Consider the following 24,222-nt stretch of genomic DNA (forward strand, 5'->3'; position numbering starts at 1 on the left):
GAAAAGAATATTGTATTTTTTTGTTCTGTTGAACACAAAATTAGATATTTTGAAGAATATAGGAAAACAAACAGTTCTGGGGCACCTTTGACTACCGTTTAATTTTTCCTAATATGGTAGTCAATGATGTCCCGGAATTGAAAATAACTGACAATCTTCCAAATATCTTTCTCTGTTTTCATCAGAACAACATAAATTAAACATGAGTATGAAATAACATGAAGGTGAGCAAATGATGATAGAATTTTCATTTTTGAGTGAACTATCCCTTTAACGTAATACTATTGTCAAAGAAATGAGCCACAACAGGCTTTTCTGTCAATAAAACCCGGTTGCGTGTTTCTTCATGAAAGCAGAGTCGACTATAAATATATAAAAGAACAAAGAGTGAAAAGAAGGATGACACATTTTCAGTCGGCATCACCGAGGGGCTATTTCTGTCTGTCATCACGCTCTTCTGTTGTGATTCAAATGTGATTTCCCCAACTGTCAATGAGTGGCACTCACACACACGCAGATTATGGGTAGTGTCATTATTTGCAGGAATTGTGTTATTGAGGGTAGGGCCGGTGGCTGGGGGATTGCCATTGTTCCAGCTCAACATAAAAGACGAGCAAAGCCAACAGACCAAGACTTATGGAAATCAAAAATAATACCAGCCACCAAAATAATACGAGCGCAAAACAATGACAGGCCTGTTATAAAAGAGGAAAAGAGACGATGCCAGCTTAATACCTTCAGAGAGAGAGTGAAATCACAAAAAGCTTTGCTCAAATGCTGGAGATGTCGTTTCCGCATCATACCCACGCTGGGACGTTGGGTGTCTATCAACACACAAAACTATAACAATAGACAACAGAAAATAAATCTCTCCACACAACACATCGAATCCATGACCTAATCTGTCTCAGGCTCTCGGATGAAGGACAACCATCCAGTTCTCTAACAGTAAGCGCATTTCCATCACTCTGGTTTTATTCGCATTTTGAAGTTTCGCATCAGAAACGAGTGATGGAAACGCCAAATTTCGAATTAAAAATCCTTAATTCGCAAAAAGTTTTTACGCTCGCTTGAGGTGGTTTTTCATTTTTGAGAAAAAGGGTTAATGCGAATAATGGGAGATGGAAACGCATTTGCCGAATAAATTCCTCCAAAAAGTCACGTAATTGCACTATGAGACGGCGTAACCTGACTAACTAACAGTGTACTGATCTTGTTACACAGCATCAGAAATGTTGTGATGGTCATTCTTAAATGCCTGAGCAAAGTCGTCAAGTATTTCTGTAATTGCCTCTTAGAACTGTCACAAGTGTGTTTTCCCAAACAGCAGGCATCAATAGTTTGCTTGCGCAAGTATTATTCTATATGAAAATCATTATATTCAGTGGCTTCTCTTACTTTTCTTACTGATATTTAGTGGCAGTTTATTAGGAAGTGACGGTTGACTATTTGGATGGAAACGGTGCTTATTCGAAAATGTTTTATGCGATATTCCAATTTTGCGCATAAGCTAAATTCGCAACTTTGGATGGAAACCCGGCTAGTGACTCTTAACACAGACATCAAAAACACAAGACCTGTTAAAACATCCTGCAGTTATAAAAGTGAATATTTAAAATGCATAGCCCACGTTTAAATACAGCCGCAGAAAAAAATAAGGGCCGACTTAAAATGCAGTTTTTTTTATTAACAATTTATAGGTATGTGTTTAGGTAAAATGGTCATTTTTGTTTTGTTCTGTGAACTTCTAACCATATTTCTACCAAATTTTAAATGAAAATATTCTTTCTATTTGCATTTATTTGCAGAAAATGAAAACTGGAGAAACGGGTCAAAACAACAGAAAATAAGCTCTGTTTTTTCAGGTCTCAGATACTGCAAAGAAAACAAGCTCATATTCACTTTCAAGCAATAAAACAGAAATATTTCTACATGTATTTAGGGAAAGTAAAAAAAAGTAGTTTAATGTCTTGTCATGCTGTCAGTCTTTCACATTGACGTTGGATGACTTTATGTCACTCCCGAGGTTTGATTTTGTTGAAACTCAACAGACACTGGACTGGAATAGCCACAGTATATCTAGAAATGCTGACAATGCAAGTCAAAAGTAAAACTAGGTGAACAAGTGTTACTTAAATTAAATCATTTAAAACTGTCTCCAAATAGCTTTTGACACAATTGGAGCCAATTTTTGGAATACACAAAAGCCAAGAACACCGACCTCTAACAAGGCTGCAACATGGAGTCATAAAAGCTCCTCCAAAAAAAAAAAAACTAAGGATAATAATAATATTTTCTTCATCACTTCTGACTCCATCACTTCTAACCATCAGTATTAAAACTCTCTCAATCATCAGCTACAGGCCAAAGAATACACTGTTCCCTAAACCCCCACCACTGCAGCATTCCAACAAACACACACACGTGTATACACATTGTACACCAGACAGACAGCAAAGCACACGCACGCACGCACGCACGCACGCACGCACGCACGCACGCACGCACGCACGCACGCACGCACGCACGCACGCACGCACACACACACCAGAGAGACAGATTTATTGGATTAACACACATCCCATTTTAAAAGTGCCAGCTCATCAGTTTCCACCTCATGCACACACACACAGCTGTAATTATATCTACAGCACTAACCTAAATTACCGTCCGGTGAGCCCATCACAGGTATAAAGGACACAGTTATCAGTACTGGAGGAAAAATGCTGAGTGTGTGTGTGTGTGTGTGTGTTTGATAGAAAAAACCCAGTCATCATCAGCAATTCCCGGGCAGCACTCGCACACCTCGGCCCCTAAACTAAGCACTGGGTGAAACAATTTTACAGCAGATAGGAAAAGGAATTGTGTGTGTGTGTCATCAGAGAATAGACCAAAAAAACATTGACGCGCACAACACTACACAAAACAGCACCAAAAGCAGCATTTTAGGAAAGGTTGGGGAATTGCTTATTGCATTCTTATTGGACGTCTCATTGTAAGGCTGATTCTTGCACAATCTATGATACCACTGTTGTCAGATTCCTTTGCCTGATTTGACAAGCAGTTTAAGAGATTATTTCCTATTCAAATAGACAGAAGTATAGAATTAATAGAAAGAAGTCTAGAAAACAGCTACCAGGGGTTTTGATCACAAAGAAAACGGACTTGACAAAAAGAGACTTTGGTTTTGTTTAACATGCAATATTCAGAAGTCTTTAAGCTCATGGTCTAAAGGAATCTCTAGATCAGAGAGACTGGTGTGTGTTCACTTGTCTTGCTGTCATCAGGCGGTTACTATGAAAGTGTAGTCCTGTTGCTTTTAAGGGTTATATCTGCAATGCCTCTTCAGTTTTAAGCCTTTTAAAACTCACATAATAGGTTTAATCCATAACTCTTTTGAGTCTATGGTTTTAAAAAGAGTTACATGACTGCATACTTGTTTGAAGCAAACCATGGCCAAACATCACACCTTTATATTTTTAATGCCTTTATCATATTTATAACTTTTTAACTCACGCATCAACATGATATAACCAATGAGAAAAGCTGGTACTCTTGAAATGTATATTATTGACCTTTTTACTGAATTTAAATAATTGCTTTGATTTTAACATGGATCCTTGCGAACACAGATGTACTGTAGATATATAAATGATGAGATATCTCAATTATGACTAAATGGGTAATTTTCATTCTATTATTATTATTTAAGGCTTTCCTGTGGCTCAGTGGTTAGAGCATGGCGGTAGCAACGCCAAGGTCATGGGTTCGATCCCAGGGGAATGCACATACTCAGATACAATGTATAGTATAATGCAATGTATGTCGCTTTGGATAAAAGCGTCTGCCAAATGCATAAAAAATATTATAAAACATATAATTCGGTAAAACAAAAAATAAACATAATTCTACCTTGCACAAACCATAATTTTAGCTTTTTAATTTAATGTATTTTATTGCTTTTTCTGTCGAAATTCTGTTTACCGTAATGCGTCCCGATTTGTCACATTATATGTTGCAATTTAAACTAAATTAAAAGCTTAATTTTCTCTCGTCACACTGTGTACATGACTTTTTCATTCTAATTACGATACAGGTAGTTTTCCGTATTTAAAAAATGTTACACGTATAATTTTCAGTTAATATATTCTTCATTTATGTCTCAAGTATGATTAATAAAAACTTGCTTATAGGCATCATGGCTTCACTTTTCTTTAGCAAAACATGCTATGGTTACAGTATTGAGAATTTTTAAGGCCTTTTTTGTCAAAATTAAAAAAGTTTTTAAATGAATGCTTTTAAACATGTCATTGTTTTAACGAATTAAAAGGAAATATGTTGATGTGAGTTGATATGAGTGTTTTTAAAAAAATCAGGTTTGACATGCTGAAACCCAGATTTTGTGAGAATCACCAAAATCTCACCTATTAAACACTGCTAGACCAATCAAATTAGAGAACTGGAAATCTCTTTTTGTTTTTCAGTTTTGAGATGTCCGTACATGATACTGAATGAGAACATTATGTCTGAAGTCACTGAATAAGTGTTTCTGAAGGTGAATTGAAGTGCGATCTTCCCACAGGTCTTATTCCCTTTATCATGTCTTTCCTCCGTTTTCCCAAACAAAACTAGCAGAGTAAAACAAAACAAAAACAGAGAGATGAAGTCATGCTAGCTAAAGATAAATAAAAACAAAGGGATTAGAGCTGTGTGTGTGCACGTGTCGTGTTAACGACACCAGACGGCTTTCAACTGCATTGAGCGAAATACTCAACAGCTAGAAGTCAAAACAGATGTAAAGAACAATCAATTCCTTTTTTATAAATAAGATAAGAAAAATATAAGATTTTATTGTTTTTTTTCATTGCTGTATTGATGGTTTGATACTGCAAGCAAAATGCAAATATACCAACAAAGTACTGTTAAGAATGGAAATGAATAAAGATTGAATAATAAAAAAAAATGTGTGTACAGTTAGACAAAGGGAGGGAGGGAAGACACACACACACACACCTGGGTCAAGCTTGTGGATAAATATTTGGCTTTGAGGAATTTTTTTAAACCGTCTCCATCAGCAGGTACCATCTTAAGAAGAAACCGAAAAATAAATACGGCAGAGATGTGGGGACCGAGATAGACGGAAGCAGGGATGGAGGGAAAGAGTATAAAAAGAACTAAGTGATGCTTGTCAGCTAAAGAAAGAATGTAAAGATAATTGACGGCATTTACAAATTCAAGCCAATAACATATTACAAAGACTTGCAGGCCTGGAAATCACAATTTTAGAATTCCTTTTTATTTCCAGGTTTTCCATGACAGCGGAAACATGTAGCGCAGGGGTATTCAACTAAATTTGCTTGAGGTCCAGTAAATGAACTCTCCTCACCAGCCAAGGTCCGGACAATTAAATACCTAAAAACGTGAATTGAGTGTTTTGGCAGACCAAAGAAATTAGCACAGAAAACATTTTTATTGAACAAAATATATTATGTTCTCTCATATGGATAATCATGTCTTTTCATATCTATAAGAGACGACGCAAGTAATCCTTCACAAAATATATATTTTAATGCTGTTCTGTAATGTCCTTTAAGTTGCTCTGGTATAAAATATTTAAGATCAACCAGTAACAATGTCTGACAACAAAATAATGAAGGAAACAAATGCCTTGTGCAAAATGCCTTAATCTCTAAACCTGCATTGAACATACATTCATTTCAACATTAACAACTTTAAAAGAAAACTAAAGTGTTCTTTTCTGCTGAACTTAGATGAACAAGCAGCATCAAGTTGTGACTGAACATCCTCTGCAACATTTCAGATCCTCTTGTGGCTGTTGCAGGCTTGCAGCTGAAAAGGGGGATTTGTTTAATTTTTTCTTTAAGTTCATGTCTTTCTTTTCCATCTAAAAGTGTTTCACACGTAGCCCCCATGCACTCTTTTACTTTTCCACATTAGTAAAGAGCTTGTGTTTTCCCAAGATCCACTGTTTTCTTAGTGAATATTCATATGCTCGTTGTTGGGCAGTAAGTGAGTGAGGGAGGACCCGTGTAGATCGTTCATACTGGGCTTTGAGCTAATTTATTTTCCGTGCCCTTACCGCGGACTGCTGCGGGTAAGTTTCTTCAAAGTGTCTATGTCTAGTTTTGCCGTTTAAGGTTTCCACTTTTGACAACCGCAACAGACTCCGAGCAAATGGCCTTGTACACGTCGATGCAGGAAGAATAAATGCGTATCTGTCGACCCATTCATCTCTAAAAACACGGTTTTCAGGGGCAACTTTTCTAACTTTTGAAAATGCCATTGTTTTTCAATCACTGACAGTTACATTTGTAAGGACCCAAACCGCTCTACTGAGCAGCCCTTGATGTGCCTGGTATAAATTTGATTGCATTTATAGAAAATAGCGTTTGCTGCTGATTTATTTTATTATGTCAAAAGGCTTTGAGGTCCGGACGGATGCATCTCGTGGTACGGATTCAGACCAGAGTCCGCCAGTTGGCGACCCCTGTAGCGAGTGCATGCCACATCTGATATACAGCTCTAAGCCACAACAAAAGCAATAAGGATATGCAGCGGGCGACACACACACACAGAGCCCTAAGTGAGCTACAGCTCTGTGTGCAGCACTGTGACCTTAGAACCAAAAGCTCGGAAACATCTTAAGCAACAACAGAGACAGATTAATGTTTGTGTGTTCATTCCTGCTTCCACCACACAGTGAAAGAAGAAAAGTGTTTGTGTTATGGCTGTCTTTACTGTGTGTGAGGTGGGCTTAGAGATGACTGTGACCTTGTCTTGCATCTGTACCCTGTCAAGAAAGATCTTTGTTAATCTGTGAGTCAAAAGCACACCAACAGTAGGTATGAGCTCTGTGAGAAAGACGGTATGATCCAAAAGTCTTTTATATTATTTATTAGCTAAATATGTTTGTATTGTTAACTGAACACTTTTACTATTTTTTTACACAATATTTTTGAATATTTATTTGAAGAAACAAGTACTTATGTTTCTTTTTTACTTTGATGAAAGCACTTGAGCTGGCATGGACTCGCTTCATAAAAACAAGATCAATATCACAATATTGTCACAAAGAAATTGTGCAGAAATGTTTAGTATTTTATGTTGTCTTTTTTTCCAATTTTCCTATATTCATTACATTTGACATATATTCCTTTAGCAGATGCTATTTTTTTTAAAGCAACGTCATTTAAAATTGTCAAATTTGTTTATTATCACTTTTACATTGGATTTCCAATCCAAGATGGTCTCAGACATTTGGACCACTGTATGTTCTGAGAATCATAAACTGTTTAATAATCACCTCTAATAAACCTCTTTTGACCCAATTCATCCATACTTTAAAATCACATCAAAGGGACACATCCACACACCGTACTTTGTATACATAATCACACATACGTTGAAACGGTATGCCAATATCTCGGCATAATGCTTTAGGTTGGTTCTATTGCATAAACAAAGTCGTTTTACTCTGCACCAAAAACAGAGGATTTTCTACACAACTCCAAAAGACTGTTGGAAAGCATCGAGTCACTTGTTTCAGCTGAAATTATTTTTTAGCTGAAAATACAACAGAGCTAATGAAAATGTTGGGCTAAACACAGCATATTCCGTCTTTGGCTAAAAGCACAAACAGGCCAAAAACCATCTAGATACTAGACAATGCAACACAACACATTAAATGATGCCATTTGAGGAGGATATAATATTAATCAAGATATTATGTGGAAAATACTGGAAAAAATCTGGATTTTAGTTTACTGTGTCCAGAATCTTTAACTTGCATCACTACTATTTACTACACCACATTTAAAGTGATTTTACGAGTTTTGAATTAGTAACCAAAAAATAAACTACATATAACCATGAAAAACCAAATTGGTTACAATCTCTGTTGTATTGTCTATTGGATGATTTGACCCAAGGTAAACTCCAACTCAATCACAAATTAAAACCCCAGACCATCTTTAACACACTAGGACACACACTCACTCAAGAAAAAAATCATTAAAATGCTTCACAAAGAGCAAACGGGTTTATATTCTATTTAAACTAAGTGAAACCTTTGCGCTTCTAAGGCGCTGATCTAACCAAATTAAACAAAGCAATGCAGCAATAAAATTTGAGAGCCAGTTACATTCAGTTCAGATTAATCCCTGGAGAGACACACATAAACTTTTCTATTTCATTCTCCACACCAGCTTTGCTCAGCATGCCTGGCTGGGTGACTGAATTATTCTGTGTGGTCTCCAGAGAAGCGTGGGACCAGGGGCAGCCTGTAGACCAGTAGGCCACGTAATGTGCTCCCGACGCAGGCACAGGGCCGCGGCGAGGACCCCTGGGCAGAGGAGAAGTGAGGTGGAAATGACTTTAAATGTTTTGGACAAAGTCCACAAAAGGCAGCACATCATCAAAAAGAAAAAGAGAGCGAGTGAAAAAGAGAGCGAAAAAGGTGATGGAATGATAGAGGGAGAGAAAAATGGGGCTGGAATTTGACAATCAAATTCTTCAAGCATTTGATTCCTGAAGTTTAAATTTAAAGAGAAGAATAAAAAGCAAACAAGGGTATGTGAGAATTTTAAGACCATTAATTTAAGCTCGAATTAAATTACCCAAACGAAAGTTACACCCTTTTACTTTTGAGAATCTAGACACAACTTATTTCTGCATTGTCACATGCTGCCCTCTAGTGGCTGGAGAAGGACATGCACACAGGCATTTGGTCTGGTTTATTTACCCCAAAATAAAAATAGTCTTTATTTATTTATCCCCATTTTATAAACAAACTAAAAAAACAACTTAATTTAAGCACTCTTAACAGAAAGTAGCTAACAGCTAAGTAGGTATTTTCATATTTCCTTTTTTGAATGACATAAGTAAATAATGACATCATTTATATTTTTGGATGAGCTATTCCTTGATTGTGTGCTAAAAGGTAAAACCTAAAAAGTAGACAGATTACAGCTCACTGTAAAACTATACTGAGTGTCGCTAATCTGAATAAATCCAGGAACACAACTGACACTAAACACAAAACACTCTAATTACAAATAAAGGCTGAAAACGACTGAAAACACTGACTTTTCTCTCTCACACACACAGAGAAATGTGTTGCCAAATAGGGCAGCTGAGAGAGCTTTGATGTCGGCCTTTCTTGGAATGCTCTCTTCTCCTCTCCTGCCTTTATACTCCTCTCTTTTTATCCCTCTCTCAATCTTTCTCCATGGTTTTCTCACAGCAGGCAGGAGGCACATGGCGAGTGAACCGGCGTGCATTGTTAATTACAGACCAAAATGTTCGTTGACAAAAAATTCTTAATGGAGTCACCAGTTGAGATGAAATGGATGCATGAAAAATCAATGAAAATATGCGATAAAGTCAAATTTTTTATTAAGCTCAACAGTGGTAAACTGAATGGCTTTGCTAATCATCTCAATCTCTTGCTATTCTATGTGTGTGTGTGTGTGTGTGTGTGTGTGTGTGTGTGTGTGTGTGTGTGTGTGTGTGTGTGTGTGGCTCTCATTGCTGGTATCAGATGGCATGTCTTTGATCAGTCTGTTATTAGTGAGGTGTGTACAGACAAGAGGAATTCAGCTCCCAAGTTTTCTGTTCTCACCCACCTCTTCTATGTCCCTCCTTTTGTGTACATTGAAACCAAATAAAGACACACACACACACACACACGCACGCGCACACACGCACACACACACACACACACACACACACACACACACACACACACACACACACACACACACACACACACACACACGTCTAGTAGCTGTACAGAGAGAATCAGTCACAATGGTTTTCACACTATGATTTTGATATTGACTATAACCTAGCAGTAGCCATAACCCACATTGTTACATTTAAAACAAACCATGAATTGTCTGAATTAATAGCAAGGACCACCAGACAGTCGGAATGAAACGGAAGTAACGATCGTATTCTTTTCCATATCGTGACGTATATCCGAGTGAAATGAGAGAAAATGTAGGACGGGAATTGATTTCCCACATCGAGAACTGATTGGATTGTTGGAAGATGGGCTTTGCTAACAAAATGGAGGCAGATTTGAATGCGAGTTTGCAGTCAATCGTAAAGGATTATGTGCACCGTCCTGATGAGAAGTCGTTTCGAGGGGGAGGAGGTCAACGTTTTTGAATAAAGATTATGAAGGCATACGAATTTAAAAAAAATTTAAGTGCATGGATGAGTCACAATATTACATAAAAAATATTTTTCAATTTTGATTGAATGCCGTATTTAAATGCACTCCCAAGCCCATTCTGTACATAGAGCCTGTTCATTCACACACAACTGCATTTTATTTACTATGACCGAAACGAATGTGTGCGCTCTGAGTGCTTATCACTCTGTTCCTAAAGAGACAAAACATGGACGAGAGCTTGCCAGCAAAGAAAGACATATAGACATTAGAGCAGTGAGTTGACTCTTGTGCGTGTGCTTATGTTTGCTAAGCAGGCAGATGGAGAGGAGAGACCTGTCTGGAGCAGTGCCCATGCCTGGTGTGAATCCAAACAACTCTCTCTAGAGACACACAGATGCCATACTCAAAAGGGAATACTAGATACCAGTTTACAAGAAAGTAAATACTGTACAAAAAATACAGTATGTAACAATTCAAATAGTAGTATGCTACTGTATAACCACACTACAATCCTATTCATTATTGTATATAAAAACATACATTTAAAAAGTATACATATACATGTATATATACACACATACACACAGATACTTTTTATGTGCTTCAGATGTGAAGGAAAACACCACCAGCCTACCCAAACTCACATGATGAGTTTTGATGTCTGCAGATCTCTTATCAAAAGCCAACATAAGAGCAAAGACAAAGGCTGTGTTTCCCGAAGCTTTCCTAACGCTGCGTCATTCTTAAAGCCTGGCTCAGATTACAGGATTCTCGGCCAGATCTTACCCCGATTTCCCCTCCTGAGAATCTTTGAAAAAATCTTATCCATGGCGTCGATCGGGTCCGATGTTCGGTCCAGATTGTCACGTAATGTGAGGCATTCACAGATCAAATCTTAAACATCCTGACCTGCTCCGAGAACAAATCGGGGCCGACCCCGATCATATCAAACATGTTTGATATTTAGGACTTCAAATCGGGGTGATGACATTGGCACTTTTACAACAACCAATGAGAGACAAGACTGCAAGATGACGGAGTGACTGACAGAACAGTAATAATGTAAACGCAGTGCGTTGGATAACGGAGATGTACAGATTTCAACAGCGTTTTGAAATGTGGCAACATAACAAATACCTCTATATTGTGTCCTTAAAAGTTGTTGCTTCGCAATGTCCATTAACACGAGCTGATGCTTCCTCACACAACTTTATTTAACTGCTACCAGAAACAAAACATCCCTACTTGACCACCAGTTGACATAACGCCATACTACCACTAGATGTCCCCACGTCATCACATTATTTACATTTGCTTTCCGGTGAAATCACGTGATAGCGTGTCCTCTGGTACGATAAACTTAAAATGATCTTGTAGTGTGTGATGTGACAGAAATGTCAAATATTTTGTCCGCGCATGGTTAAGATTCTAAATAAGAGAATCTATCAAGATTCTCCTTATGTGTGTGCTGCAATCAGATTTTTTAATCGGTCCGGATATTAAAACTCCCGTAATCTGAGCCAGGCTTAAGAGTGGTAGCGATATGTTCTTAAGAACGACGTAGTGATACGAAGGTTTCGTAAAACCCAGCCAAAATCATTAATTGAAGTATTTTGCTCAACATATGCACACAAGTTGTCTCTCTACAGGTCTTGGACCTCATTGACTACAATAGTAGGAAAAATTACTTTATAGTTTGTGTTGTTCTGTTGAACCCAAAAGAAGATATTTGGAAGAACGTAGGAAAGCAAACAGTTCTGGGGCACTGTTGACTACCATTGTCATTTTTCCTACTATGGTAGTCAATGGTGGCCAAGAACTGTTTGGTTACCAAGCATTCGTCCAAATATCTTACTCTGTGTTCAACCAAACAAAGACATTTTTACAAATTTGGAACAACTGAAGAGTGAGTAGTTCATGACAGAATTTTCATTTGTGGGTCGTTTCTGTGTCCTGTGTCTTAAAGGATGAGTGCTTGCATATTTGAATACAAAATCTAAGCTGAGAGATTTTAATCAGAGATCACATAAAAAACCCTTCCGAGTATCCTTATCAGTAGTCAAGAACAACACATTTTTTAATAGGTTTATAGAGAGGCATGACCAAAAAAATTTGAACCACTCCATTAGTCAATCATTAATTTAAAGTGTACATAGTCTTATTCTGATCTATAACAGATCAATCTCTACACCACATACCTGTTAATGATAAACCACTTTTTTTTTTACTGATGGAGCATAGCATACAGCGTCAAGAATCTAACAGGCACAATGCTGGTGTGATAAGTCTATTTGACCACTAGGTGTCAGCCTGCACATATCAAATCTCACAAGAACCATAACGTCATCATAAATGGCACTCACATTCTCAATGACAAAAGTCCACTCCTTGTCTTCAAACTCCTCTGCGTGGGGATCCTGGAAATCAGAATGCAGGAATGGATTAGAAACTATTCACAGAATTAAAGATAAAGATGAATCTGAAAGATTAACATGAGATGTCTCTCAGTTTCCTTCTCACAGTCAATTATATTAAGTTATGTCAATATGTAATTCCATTTAATGTAATTTAATTATTTATTTGGTACAGAGTCATTTAATAAGAAATGGTGTATATTGGTTCATTATTGTCAAATAAACCCGTTCAAAAACCTCTCAGGTTTATTTTGTAATATGACCGTCTGACTGTACATTACACCCTGACAAAAGTTTACCTGACCTGATCTTCCAGAACTTTCAACAGTCAGGTGACTGTATGGCTGGCAGCACAAAATAAAACATTCATGAACGCCAAAATGACCAACAGAAAATAACTCTGGGAGATGTAGTTTAACATTACCCTGATTATTGTGTTGTGGTTTGGCGAGGGCCAGGCGGACAAGCACTTTGTGTGTCTGTGTGCAACACTGACCTTTGTAAACACAATGTGGAGACTGATATTTAATACTAGGTCAGTCTGTCAGCACAAGCTCGTAACTTGTGTGTGGTGTTTTTACGTCGGTGCTTTGACCACTATAAGGAGAGCAATGCTGATGCAACTGTGGGTGATTCATAGAGCGGTGGATCACTACGGTGGCTGACACAGGACTAAGATGTCATCATGTTTTCACTTCTTTGCGGAAATAACATTTATGAAACGCGCTCTGTAAAGCAGTGTGTCCATTTAGGGCTTCTGTAGAAATAACATGGCCAATTCCATGCAAGGGAACTCACGGTGTATGTAGATAGTAACAGCTCATTGAAAGGTAAATAAAACATAAAGCTTCATTATGTAAGGTCTTTCTTTATACATCTCTGAAAACATAGTTATGTATATTACATTGCATTTCTGTCAATAGATCCTCCAATAAATAACACACTGGACCTTTAATGTAGGGAGTTAGAATACAATGCTGATTTGCACTCTGAACAACTTAACACCAAGCCTACACCGGACATGAGTATCACGTCACATCAAAACTAAATCGCTCCCATTACTGTATAATTAACTAACATTAACATTTCTGATTTATGTCAGATGTTTTTAATCATGTCAGGTATATACAGTGTTATAGTGAATTCTTGCCAGTACAAACACTACCATCTATCATTTCTACAGTCTGACAGTATAAACCACCCACCCAAATGTGTCTCTAATGTGTCACAATATATCTGTCAAGATTCAATAGTGCATTACAATCCTGTTAGGAAAATCTACAAACAGCACTGTGTGTGTGTCTCTGTGCCTATTACATCCACTTCCTGTGCAACAGCACCTGGCTTTGACAATCAGGATGTCAGGTCTCAATTTTTCTTGCCAGATGTAAAAATCTGCTAAGTAGGATCTTGAAAAGACTAAAATACCCAATGCACACTTCCTGCATCAGTGTCAATTTCTGTTTCACACACACTTGAGAAGTGGTGTAATATCAGACTGGAATCAAGACGTCTAGACACCAGCAATACTGCAGATCCCAACCAATCAGATTCTGGGTAATGGCTAGTAACGTCTAACCTACTTGGCCAATGGATGAGTGTGCGTGTGTCTGTTTACCTTAAAGAGGGTAACAGTAATCTCAATGTTCTCTGGAACAGGCCACACGACCACTCCTCTGTAAGGGTTCTTGATGCCAGGCTGCCAGCTATGAGACTGCAAAAAAACATCACAGAATAAATTATGGATTCAAATTAATGCACGAGGTAAGCACAACCATGGAAGTAAATCTTTACTCTGACTTGAACAATTGAACAATTTCTGTTTATTTTATTATTTATTAATAAACAAAACAAAACTTCAAGTTATCTTTGAATGTTAAAATAAGGAGAAAGCATTTAAATGATTTATACTTTTTATACGTTTTATATGAAGGGAATACAAAAAGAGAAGCCAAAAAGATTTTATCCACCTTGGATGATTTCCTTCGGCTCCTGCGTGTCCAGACGACAACTAGCTTGTCCGGTTGCCTAAAACACAAAAGAAAACAAATAACTAATATATCCAAACTAAACAATGCCAAAGCTTCGAAATTCATCTCTACTGGAACAAATGTAAGCAAGTTTGAGTCAGAGGTTTGCCCCAGAAAAAATGAGCATATGGGAAATGAGAGCACAAGACAATGACCACCACTGTCAGGAAAATATCAAAGTCAAACTGACACTGCAAACTAAATTCATCCCCATATCACACAGTTCTGCACTAGCAGTAAACACTTTTTTTAGGGGGAAGCACACCTGAGCAGGACAAAGAAGAAAACAGGAGGACAAAAACTTTACTCCTCACGCACAGAGACTCCATGAATACTGAGCTTTAGTTGGATTAGCAGTAAGAGGCTTGAGACCTCACCACAATCAAGTCTGTGTTAATGCAAGCAGTGTGTCTGTGGATGCAAGCCGTGCATATGGGGTTATATATATTCAATATATAAAATGATGGAGAAGTAATCCTATAAAATGATCTAATACCACAACATTTACAAACATGACAGGGTGATCTAGGCGTGTCTAGTAGCTCCCTGCAGTGTGTGTGGATTGTTCTAGATCACTACACAGAAAATTAGTCCCCCCCAAAAAAGAAGGATTTACCATGGAGAACTAACAAAAAACATTTTAACTGGAGAATATGAGTGTATAATGAACTACCAGAATGTTCCTTCTTACTTCACCAGCCTCTGCTACGTTCCACGTTCGCCCAGAGAGAAAACCCGCTCTGAGTTTGCTCTATACTTCAAAACTTCATACATAGTGAAAGTGACAGAGACGCATTATAACTTAGATTGTATTTCCATCATGTGAAACTAAGTTATGTTTTTTCGACAGTCTTTGGATTTCTCATAGAAAAAATAATCCACAGAGCAGCCCATTGTTTCTCGACATTTACAGAAGACACACATGCTCTCATGCCCTGCCCGCAGCATCTAACAATGCATCACGCTGTGTGTGACACGGAGCACTTAGGACAATTTTTCAGTCATGAAATGTATAGCTCTCATTTCCAAGCTTTACCCCATCATATCTTTTCTTTATTTCCATCCTTCCCACTGTGTGTGCGTGTCCTCTACACTAGCTGTCTGATATAGGCAGTCCTCTGACCTCCTGGATCTTAACATTTGTGAATACAGTATTTCATATTGGCATGACGATGTTTCCTCCTACAATACTTCCGCAATTCTCATATCAATTTATAGTCTCTGGAAATTAAGTTTTAATTCCAAACACATGGCATAGAAAACTACTTGATTTTTAAAAAACACAGCATGGAGTTTGTAGCTCACATAACTGTTCTGTAGAGTGTTCCTGTAGCTCAGTGGTTCCCAAACTGGGGGCCGTGATACATTTTGTGCAATCAAACATCAGAAAAATAAGACTACCAACAACAATGGTTGATGTTCCAGCATTGTATAAATAAATGCTTTTATTTTTATTATAATCCGATGTTTAAGATCATAAGTCTTTATTTGGGGGGGCACAAAGCGATACACCCGACCCTACACAAAGGGGGCCTTACAACAATGCTGTAGCTCAATCAGCTGAGCATTGCTCAAAGGTTTCGATTCCAAAGTAACACACATACTACTAATAAACTAAACATATACAGTATATACCTTGAAAACACTTTAAACTTCTATGATAAAAGTGTCACTTGCATGTAAATGCCAAATGTACATGTTGCAAATTTAATATAGCACACTATGATTCATCAGCCTGGAAATGCAACGACACTTCACCTTGTACTCTACAATCACTAAAAACCACAATAAATCCTCAAGACAAGCATCACATGCTCTGCTAAACATCACTGTTGCTATTGTTTCAATGTTTTCCTGCTGTGATCTCACCAGCATCCGACCAGAAACAGAAAGAACCACACCTGTAAGTCATTTCTAGACCTCATGTCTGCATTTCTGAAAGTGCACTCGGATCCATCAAGTCAGTTGTTTCAGCTTAGATCTCAACTGCAGGCCATAAAGCTTTAGCTACATTAAGATTTCCTTTATCTGCCAAAGCCAGGCAGTCTCTTTTAAAAGCACATCCTAACAACTGTTCTCTATAATAACCCTGACCTTAAAGCAAAATTAAAGTGAATGTGATGTTTCTTTTTGCTTCGATTTGGATTACTGGCACTCGGTGTTGTTTAGACACCTGGCAGGTCTTTGCTGATAGAATCCCATCAACATCTGAGGTGTGGGACTGACATGATGCCAACACAGCTATAGAGGCAAGACTCTCAATCCTTGATCTGGGGTACAGAAACCCATGAGCTGGGGGTGCTTGGCTTTAGCTTGCACCCGTGTTTCGATGTTATATGATAATAAGAACTCAACTAGGTCTCAGGTTCCTAGGAAGAAATGTAAAGGTACAAAAAAGAATAAAGTCTTAAAATAATTTGTTTGATTTCGCAAGGAACTTCTCACAGAACAGTGTTGTAGGGTTAAAACTGAACTGCATGCATTCTGTCTAGCTAGTAAATGTAGATGTAAAACATGTAAAAATAGAACATAAACACCCCTATAAAGACTAGCGGAAAATGAAGTGGGCGTGAGAAAGAAAGCTTCTCACTCATCTTACTCCTTTAACAAGCATTTTCTACAACGCTCACTGTAACAGAAAAAAGACAGAATAAAAAGAACTGAAATCTTTCCAATAATAAAAAATATGTGAGATAGATTGTCTCGAAGAGGCAAATTACCCCACAACAATATTTACACTTCTAATTATAGAAACTGTAGATCGGAGCGGAGCTGAGATAATGAAGAGATAAGAATGACAAAATGGGTCATCGCGCAGCAGGAGATGCTATCTGCAGGAAGTGGAGCAGGGTCACAAACCAAGTGACAAACCCAGGAGAAAAATCCTTCACTGGGTATGAGAAGCACAGCTGCCAATAGACAATTAAAGCTTGCGTTCCTAGATTCCACAGTGCTAAGCTCAAATCATGTACTTGTGCATGCCATGAGGGTGTATTAGTATAGTATATCATATTAGAAGTGACTGCACAAAGGCCTGCCTGCCGTCTCATTTAAAGGTCCAGTGTTTGAAATTAAGCGGGATCTAGAGGCTCATTGCACTAATCCCCCCTCCCTTTCAAAACACTACAGTGGCTCTCACAGGACTAAGATGTCGTCGCGTTTTCGCTTCTTTGCCAAAGGAGATAACATATTTATGAAACACGCTCTGTAGAGCATATGTAGGAACAATATGGCGACTTCCATGTAAGGGGACCCGCGGTGTATGTAGTAGGGCTGTCACGATTATTAAATAATCGTCTCATCGCGATTGTTTGACCTCATCGCAATGGTTTCAGATCATCGCAATTATTGCACATCTCTATAGAAGACACTAGGGGGAGCTGTAGTGCATCTGCATATTGCATATTTTAGTGTATATATTGTAACTAAAGCATGGTAATACTTGTAAAATGTACCACCACAACACAATCACTTGAAAAATAAAAATAAAGCATATACCATACAAATTACCTGCAGTACAATTTAATATTATTTAAACAAATCTCAGTGTGAAAACCAGTCTACCAACATTTCATTAACATACAAGTAAAATTTTATTGTAGTCTTGCACGTGAGAAAAAAACAGACTAGAAGCTTTTCTATGACTGATAGTATTTTAATGGTGGCTTCAATTCACACCTGATCAATTTGCAAGTATTTGGTGGTTGTATTATTGACAGGTAAAAGCCTAAACCTTAAATATATGATGACCCAATTTTTTCCGATGTATTTCCAAGAAGAAAAACAGTCTTGTATTCAGAACAATATGTTCGTTTTAATCGCAGAATCAAAAATGTATGAGAATTAAATGTCAAAGCTCAAAAACACACAATTAATCGTCATAATCGTCAAAGCCCTAAAATAGACAATTAAACGTCATAATCGCAATGATTTATTAGACAATTAATCGTCAGTCAAATTTCATAATCATGACAGCCCAAGTATGTAGATAGAAATAGCTCATTCTAAGGTAATAAAAACCTAACGCTTCATTATGTAAGGTCTTTATACACCTCTGAAGACATAGTTATGTGTATTACATCACATTTATGTCAACAGATTCTCCAAAATCTATTATCTTTAAGATTGCTTTACCGATCAAAAAACAGCTCTCTGGTTTAACTTGACGTGTGAAAGAGTTTCAATTACGTACATAATAATGGCTGTGTATTAGATCGCCAAACAGCCCTGTAAACAGACCCATGCAAGCAGAGTATCCAGATCCAAAAACCACCGCAGGCACATACCGAATGACAAATGCATTTGAGGACTTCAAACTGAATAATCTGTTGTTTATTCTGGCTTTATGATTCTGGCAAGATTACGTTAACAAAACTCTTGATGGTATACAAAGACTTAGAAACACACGTCCCCAAAACACTCAAGACCTATGAAAAACTGCAGATATTTATGTGGAATGTCCAAAGCAAGCAGGGATTCTGGAGAGAATCTCCATTATACCCTGTGACCTTGTTGGCTCTGTTACTCACTTCAGAGGGAAAAGGAGGGAAAGGAAGGGATGAGACGCCACAAGAGGAGGACTGGACAGACTGAACCGCATCCGGACTCAAAACGGATGGATAAAAAAATACAGGAGGAAAAATGTCCATCATCTTTTGGTTATAAAGAGCTCCACCAATGAGGAGGAAAAGAAACTCCAAATAGTAGTAAACAGAGATGTTGTCAGTCAAAGACTTTCCCCATTGATGTCTGAATAAAGAAAGAGAGCAGCCAGTGAAAGACAGTGATATTAAGAGAGATGGCTAGAGAGAGATAGGGTAGACTATTTTTATTTAATTTATCTTTGCAGGCTTTTTTAAATTATTCATCATAAAAACAGAAAGAAAACACAGAATATGTGTAAGTGTCTAAAGTGATAAATGACATGAAAAAAACGTTTCTGATTCATATAAAATTCATAAGAAATGTCAATGAAGAGGCTTCTCAATGAGGGATGTACCATGTTGCCAAATAGCTAAACCATAGAACCACTGATGAAAAATATCAAACCTAAATAAATCCAAGAAAGCAGCACTTGTTTCTAAACACTGACATTTGTTCTTGATCTATTCAGCCAGCTGATGCCGATTTGAGAGGCAGTCACACAAACCTCATTCATCAGCATACCGTAACAGAAATATCTCTTTACATTTATGACATGGTAGTAAAAAAAAGCAATAAAAAAGTTTTATTGAAGCCACTATGAAAAACTGCAGATCTGCGTGCTGCTGTTGTCCTCCAACAAAAGAGCATTTGAGAACAGGTGAAGGAGGGGCAAAAAAACCTACAGTAAAACATCTGCATTAAAAATGTCAAAACAAAAAATGTATAAAATGGTATCAAAGATTTCAAACATATTCCAGACATTTCAAATTTAATTTATGTTTTAATGAAACCACAATTAGCCTTGTTTTTTTACTTTTAGGCATTAATTTATCCATATAAGTGCAACAGGAAATGTTACACTTTGTTACACCAGATATTCAAGCGTCTTTGCCGAAGGAGATAACATATTTATGAAGCGCGCTCTGTAGAGCAGTTTGTCAATTTAGGGCTACTGTAGAAACAACATGGCAAATTCCATGCAAGGGGACCAGCGGTACATGTAGACAGAAATAGCTCATTCAAATGTAATAAAAACATAACACTTCATTATATAAGGTCTTTATTCGCCTCTGAAGATTATATAGAATTTCTGTCAATAGATCCTCCAAAAACATTACACATCGAACCTTTAAATGTTCTTCATGATAAACTTTACCCCGTACCTTGAAAAAAGCTTGTGCCAAATGCATAAATGTAAATATCCCCTTTAGCAGACAGTTTACTGTAGGCAATGCTGAACAAGCCCATGACTGACTACAGAACTAATTCTCATTTCCACTAGTCATTTCCAATACATAGAAATCTCTCCTTATCTGGTGCTGCTAGTGAGAAAGGCTTTCATTTTAAAACTGTAACCACACTCACACCCAGTGTCATGAGGCACACGAAAGCACTTAATTAACTCAATTTGACGGATACATAATCCCAGAAGCCTTATACCCATTCAGACAGATCCTGAGTCCAGCAAAAATTCTCTTTTTTAAAAATTAAGGAGCACAGATGTGTCTGATCATCCACCCCACTCATGTCGCACCAAACTTTCCTTACAACAAAAGTGCATTGTATTCACTCCACTGGTTGTCAAAATTTTTATTAGTTCAGTAAAAAAAAGTGTAGGTTTTAATCTATGTCCTCTGGCAAAACTAACACTATCCTAACATTTCCAGTACACTCATAAAAAAAACATTAGGTTCAAAACAACAAATGAGTATGATACCATCCCTATCAGACAAAAATGCATTAAGACAGACAACATGAATCCAACTCTGAAGTCACAAAGACAGAAAAGAGGGAGAGAGGGAACAGATCAGTACAGTACAGATGAGCTGATCGATAAACCCTACGTTATAGATCAAGATTGCACTCTGATGTCCTGAACACTTACATGACCGTGAACACTTACATGACAGTATTATCTTGCAGTCTAAACAGCATGTAAATCACAGATCTGCCTACTCGCTTCTAATCAATCACTTCCTCACGTCCATTTTAAGAATGAGAAAGACAGAACCAAATACAAAATGCCAAAAGCCATCCTGCATCTGAGTGAGGACAAATGAGGGTCTGTTTCATTCACACTGGGAGACTTAATTCAGAGTGACAGGGAGTGGGGCGTCTGTGTGTGTTGTGGGCAAGAGGGTAATTCACTGTGACTGACAGTAATATGAGCATTACATTGCAAATCTTCAAACCAAACGTGTAGAAATGCAAAAAACCACACTGTTATGCACACATTCAAACATTGCACAGAAAGAAAGAAAGAAAGAAAGAAAGAAAGAAAGAAAGAAAGAAAGAAAGAAAGAAAGAAAGAAAGAAAGAAAGAAAGAAAGAAAGAAAGAAAGAAAGAAAGAAAGAAAGAAAGAAAGAAAGAAAGAAAGAAAGAAAGAAAGAAAGAAAGAAAGAAGGAACAGCGTGAGATGCGCAGTTTTAAAGTCAGACATGTCTCTCCGTGGAAGCGTTTCTTCAAGCTGCGCAGTTTTAAAGTTTAAAGGGGAGTGGTATTTTAAATGACAAAATTAAAGATTATATTAGTAAAACCCAATTTGTGGCGTTTGCACTTTGCAAAGTACATAATAGGCTAAATACCCCGTGATTTGGTGGTTTATTTAGCTCAGAGGTGCTAAGTAACGAAGTACATTTACTTGAGTACTGTACTTAAGTACACTTTTTGAGTATCTGTACTTAAGTATTACTTTTTCTGTTTACTTTTTACTGTACTTCACTACATTTGAATGACAAATATCTCACTTTTCATGGCACAAAAAAATTGTTTTCTTGGCCGACCCTCCCCTCACTCCCACGTTTGGGACAGACTGTTGTCAGTTGCTTCTAATATGACACACCTGAATCAACTCACCAGGTGTATTAATTATGGAGACATTCACAACATTTTGGGAGAAGACTAATGAGTTCAGATGTGTATACTTTTCCCATATCTGATTTAGTTATTATAAGCAAAAGATGTAATTACACTTTTATCCGATTAATCGAAAAAATAATCGTCCAACTAATCAATTATCAAAATAATCATTAGTTGCAGCCCTAATTGATATAATTTGTTCGGAAATGCGTATGAGTAAACCCGAGTTTTTTTTACCTGAAGGGAGGGGATCACAGCGCTTACGGTCCACGTCGCATTGACGCGTACATTTTTGGAGAGGTGCGCGTCAGGCAACGGCGTAGGGGACGTGTCTCTGCCTAGGCAATGGCTAGTCCGACGCAGAAGTAAAATCCGGCGTTACGTTGTTTCAGGTTATCTAAATACCAGGTGGTCAAAAATAAAACCAAGTGTATGCTGGGTGCAAAATGTTTCATGATGAAATCTCAAACAACATATAGATCTAATCAACAACAAATGTGACCACGTCAGATTCATTTCGCTAAGTGTCCAACAGCAGTAACAGACAATCTACTTGCTGTCAAATCAACAATTATCATAAAACAAGTTATCATAAAACTAGCTCTCGCGCAGGGCTCCAGACTGCGACTAAATGGCATTTTGCGACCAGTTTTTGTGACAGCGCGAGTGTTTTTTACAAGTACACGTGCATGTGCGACCTGTCAATTTGGATTTTTTCTAGTTGTTATATCTCATGTGAAAAGACGAGTAGATCGCAAGCCCACCAGTGTAGGCCTATGTGTGTGAGAATGGGAGCGGTCGTTGCTTCGGTCACAGCTCAGCACATCATTAACAAGTTTACAGACACAACGTGAGCGCATTACTAGGGTTCGGCCGAATTTGTGAAGTGGCCGAATAAATTTTACCGAACATGACTCGTGATACGATCAAGCAGCAACCAGCGCAGAGAGAGAGAGAGAGAGAGAGAGAGAGAGAGAGAGAGAGAGAGAGAGAGACGTGTGCGCTTTATTACTGCCGCAAACATTTTGGCAGTGCGTGTGCGTGCGTGCGTGTGCGTGGAGCATTTTAAAGTGTCAGAGAAAGACACAGCACGGGACTTGCCGCACGGAAGTAAATTTCCGAGTGAAAGCGTCTTTACCGGTCGGTAACTTTACTTCAGACGGAAGCGGGCTGTCTGACAGTAGCCCCGCCGCTCGCGTCATCCTTTGACATCATACAGTGGTCGCGTGCACACAGTTCCCTGTACTAAACAACTTCTCAAAGTATGTTCGGTGCATCCACGAGTGCACCTTCTGAGAGAACAGTCAGCTTTTGTGGGCGGAGTTTGGAGGAGAGACGTGAACTGAAATGGTTGTCAGTCAGTATCAGTCAGAATTGCTTGCATTGGATGGTTTTTTTTCTCAAATCATTTTGCAATGTAGCCTATAATACCAACAGTTTTAGTTTATTTGTATTTTTAGCTTTTAGGCCTAATATGGAATGACACTTTTTAATGAACGGTTTTGTTGTAGGGGTACAGAGTAACTTACATTACATTCTTTTAGCAGTCAGTTATAGGCCTAATTAATATAGGCTATTCACAGGCTCAATTTTTTGTTTGAATTTACTTTGTTTTGCTCAATTTTATATTAAGTTGTATTGTATTTTATTGAAAAGCAAGACAAATTATAAAAAGCACATTTTGACTATTCAGTTTGTGCAATAGTGAAAAAAATGGTTTAATAAATAGAAGAAATGCAAAAAAGCATGTTCGGTGTTCGGTATTATTCGGCCTTCGGCCAAGTGTTTCACATCATGTTCGGCTTCGGCCAAGAATTTTCGTTTCGGTGCATCCCTACGCATTACTATGATTCATTGTTTGTTGTGACGGATTTTTTGAGCCTGAGGATAAACGATTTGATATTTGAGACGTTCAAAACGAAACTAACCGCGGAGGAGTTCAGAATACACCATTGATTACTAGACAGCGCTGAATCATTTCCAATCCGTTCACAACAAGAATGAACGACAGGCGAATGCTCATGTTAAGTTTATGTGAAGTTATCTTTACATTGTGTTGTGAACATGATGAAAAGT

General features: G+C 37.8%; 1 protein-coding gene across 9 annotated transcripts in view; it reads right to left on the bottom strand.

Annotated features, from left to right (window-relative positions):
- The window catches only part of ehbp1 (EH domain binding protein 1), a 127,594-nt gene that overhangs the window by 98,013 nt on the left and 5,359 nt on the right, over window positions 1-24,222 (bottom strand). For 8 of the 9 annotated variants that reach the window (XM_057343278.1, XM_057343276.1, XM_057343275.1 and 5 more), the window contains exons 3-5: window positions 14,583-14,640; window positions 14,231-14,326; window positions 12,562-12,615 (exon numbers count right to left, since the gene is read on the bottom strand). In XM_057343278.1, coding sequence (XP_057199261.1) covers window positions 12,562-12,615; window positions 14,231-14,326; window positions 14,583-14,640 — 208 coding nt within the window. Of the gene's footprint in view, window positions 1-10,984; window positions 11,092-12,561; window positions 12,616-14,230; window positions 14,327-14,582; window positions 14,641-24,222 lie in introns of those variants that run through there. The other variant, XM_057343279.1, reaches the window with a different exon arrangement.

This window comes from Triplophysa rosa, linkage group LG10, assembly GCF_024868665.1.
Source record: "Triplophysa rosa linkage group LG10, Trosa_1v2, whole genome shotgun sequence".
Lineage (NCBI taxonomy): Eukaryota > Metazoa > Chordata > Actinopteri > Cypriniformes > Nemacheilidae > Triplophysa > Triplophysa rosa.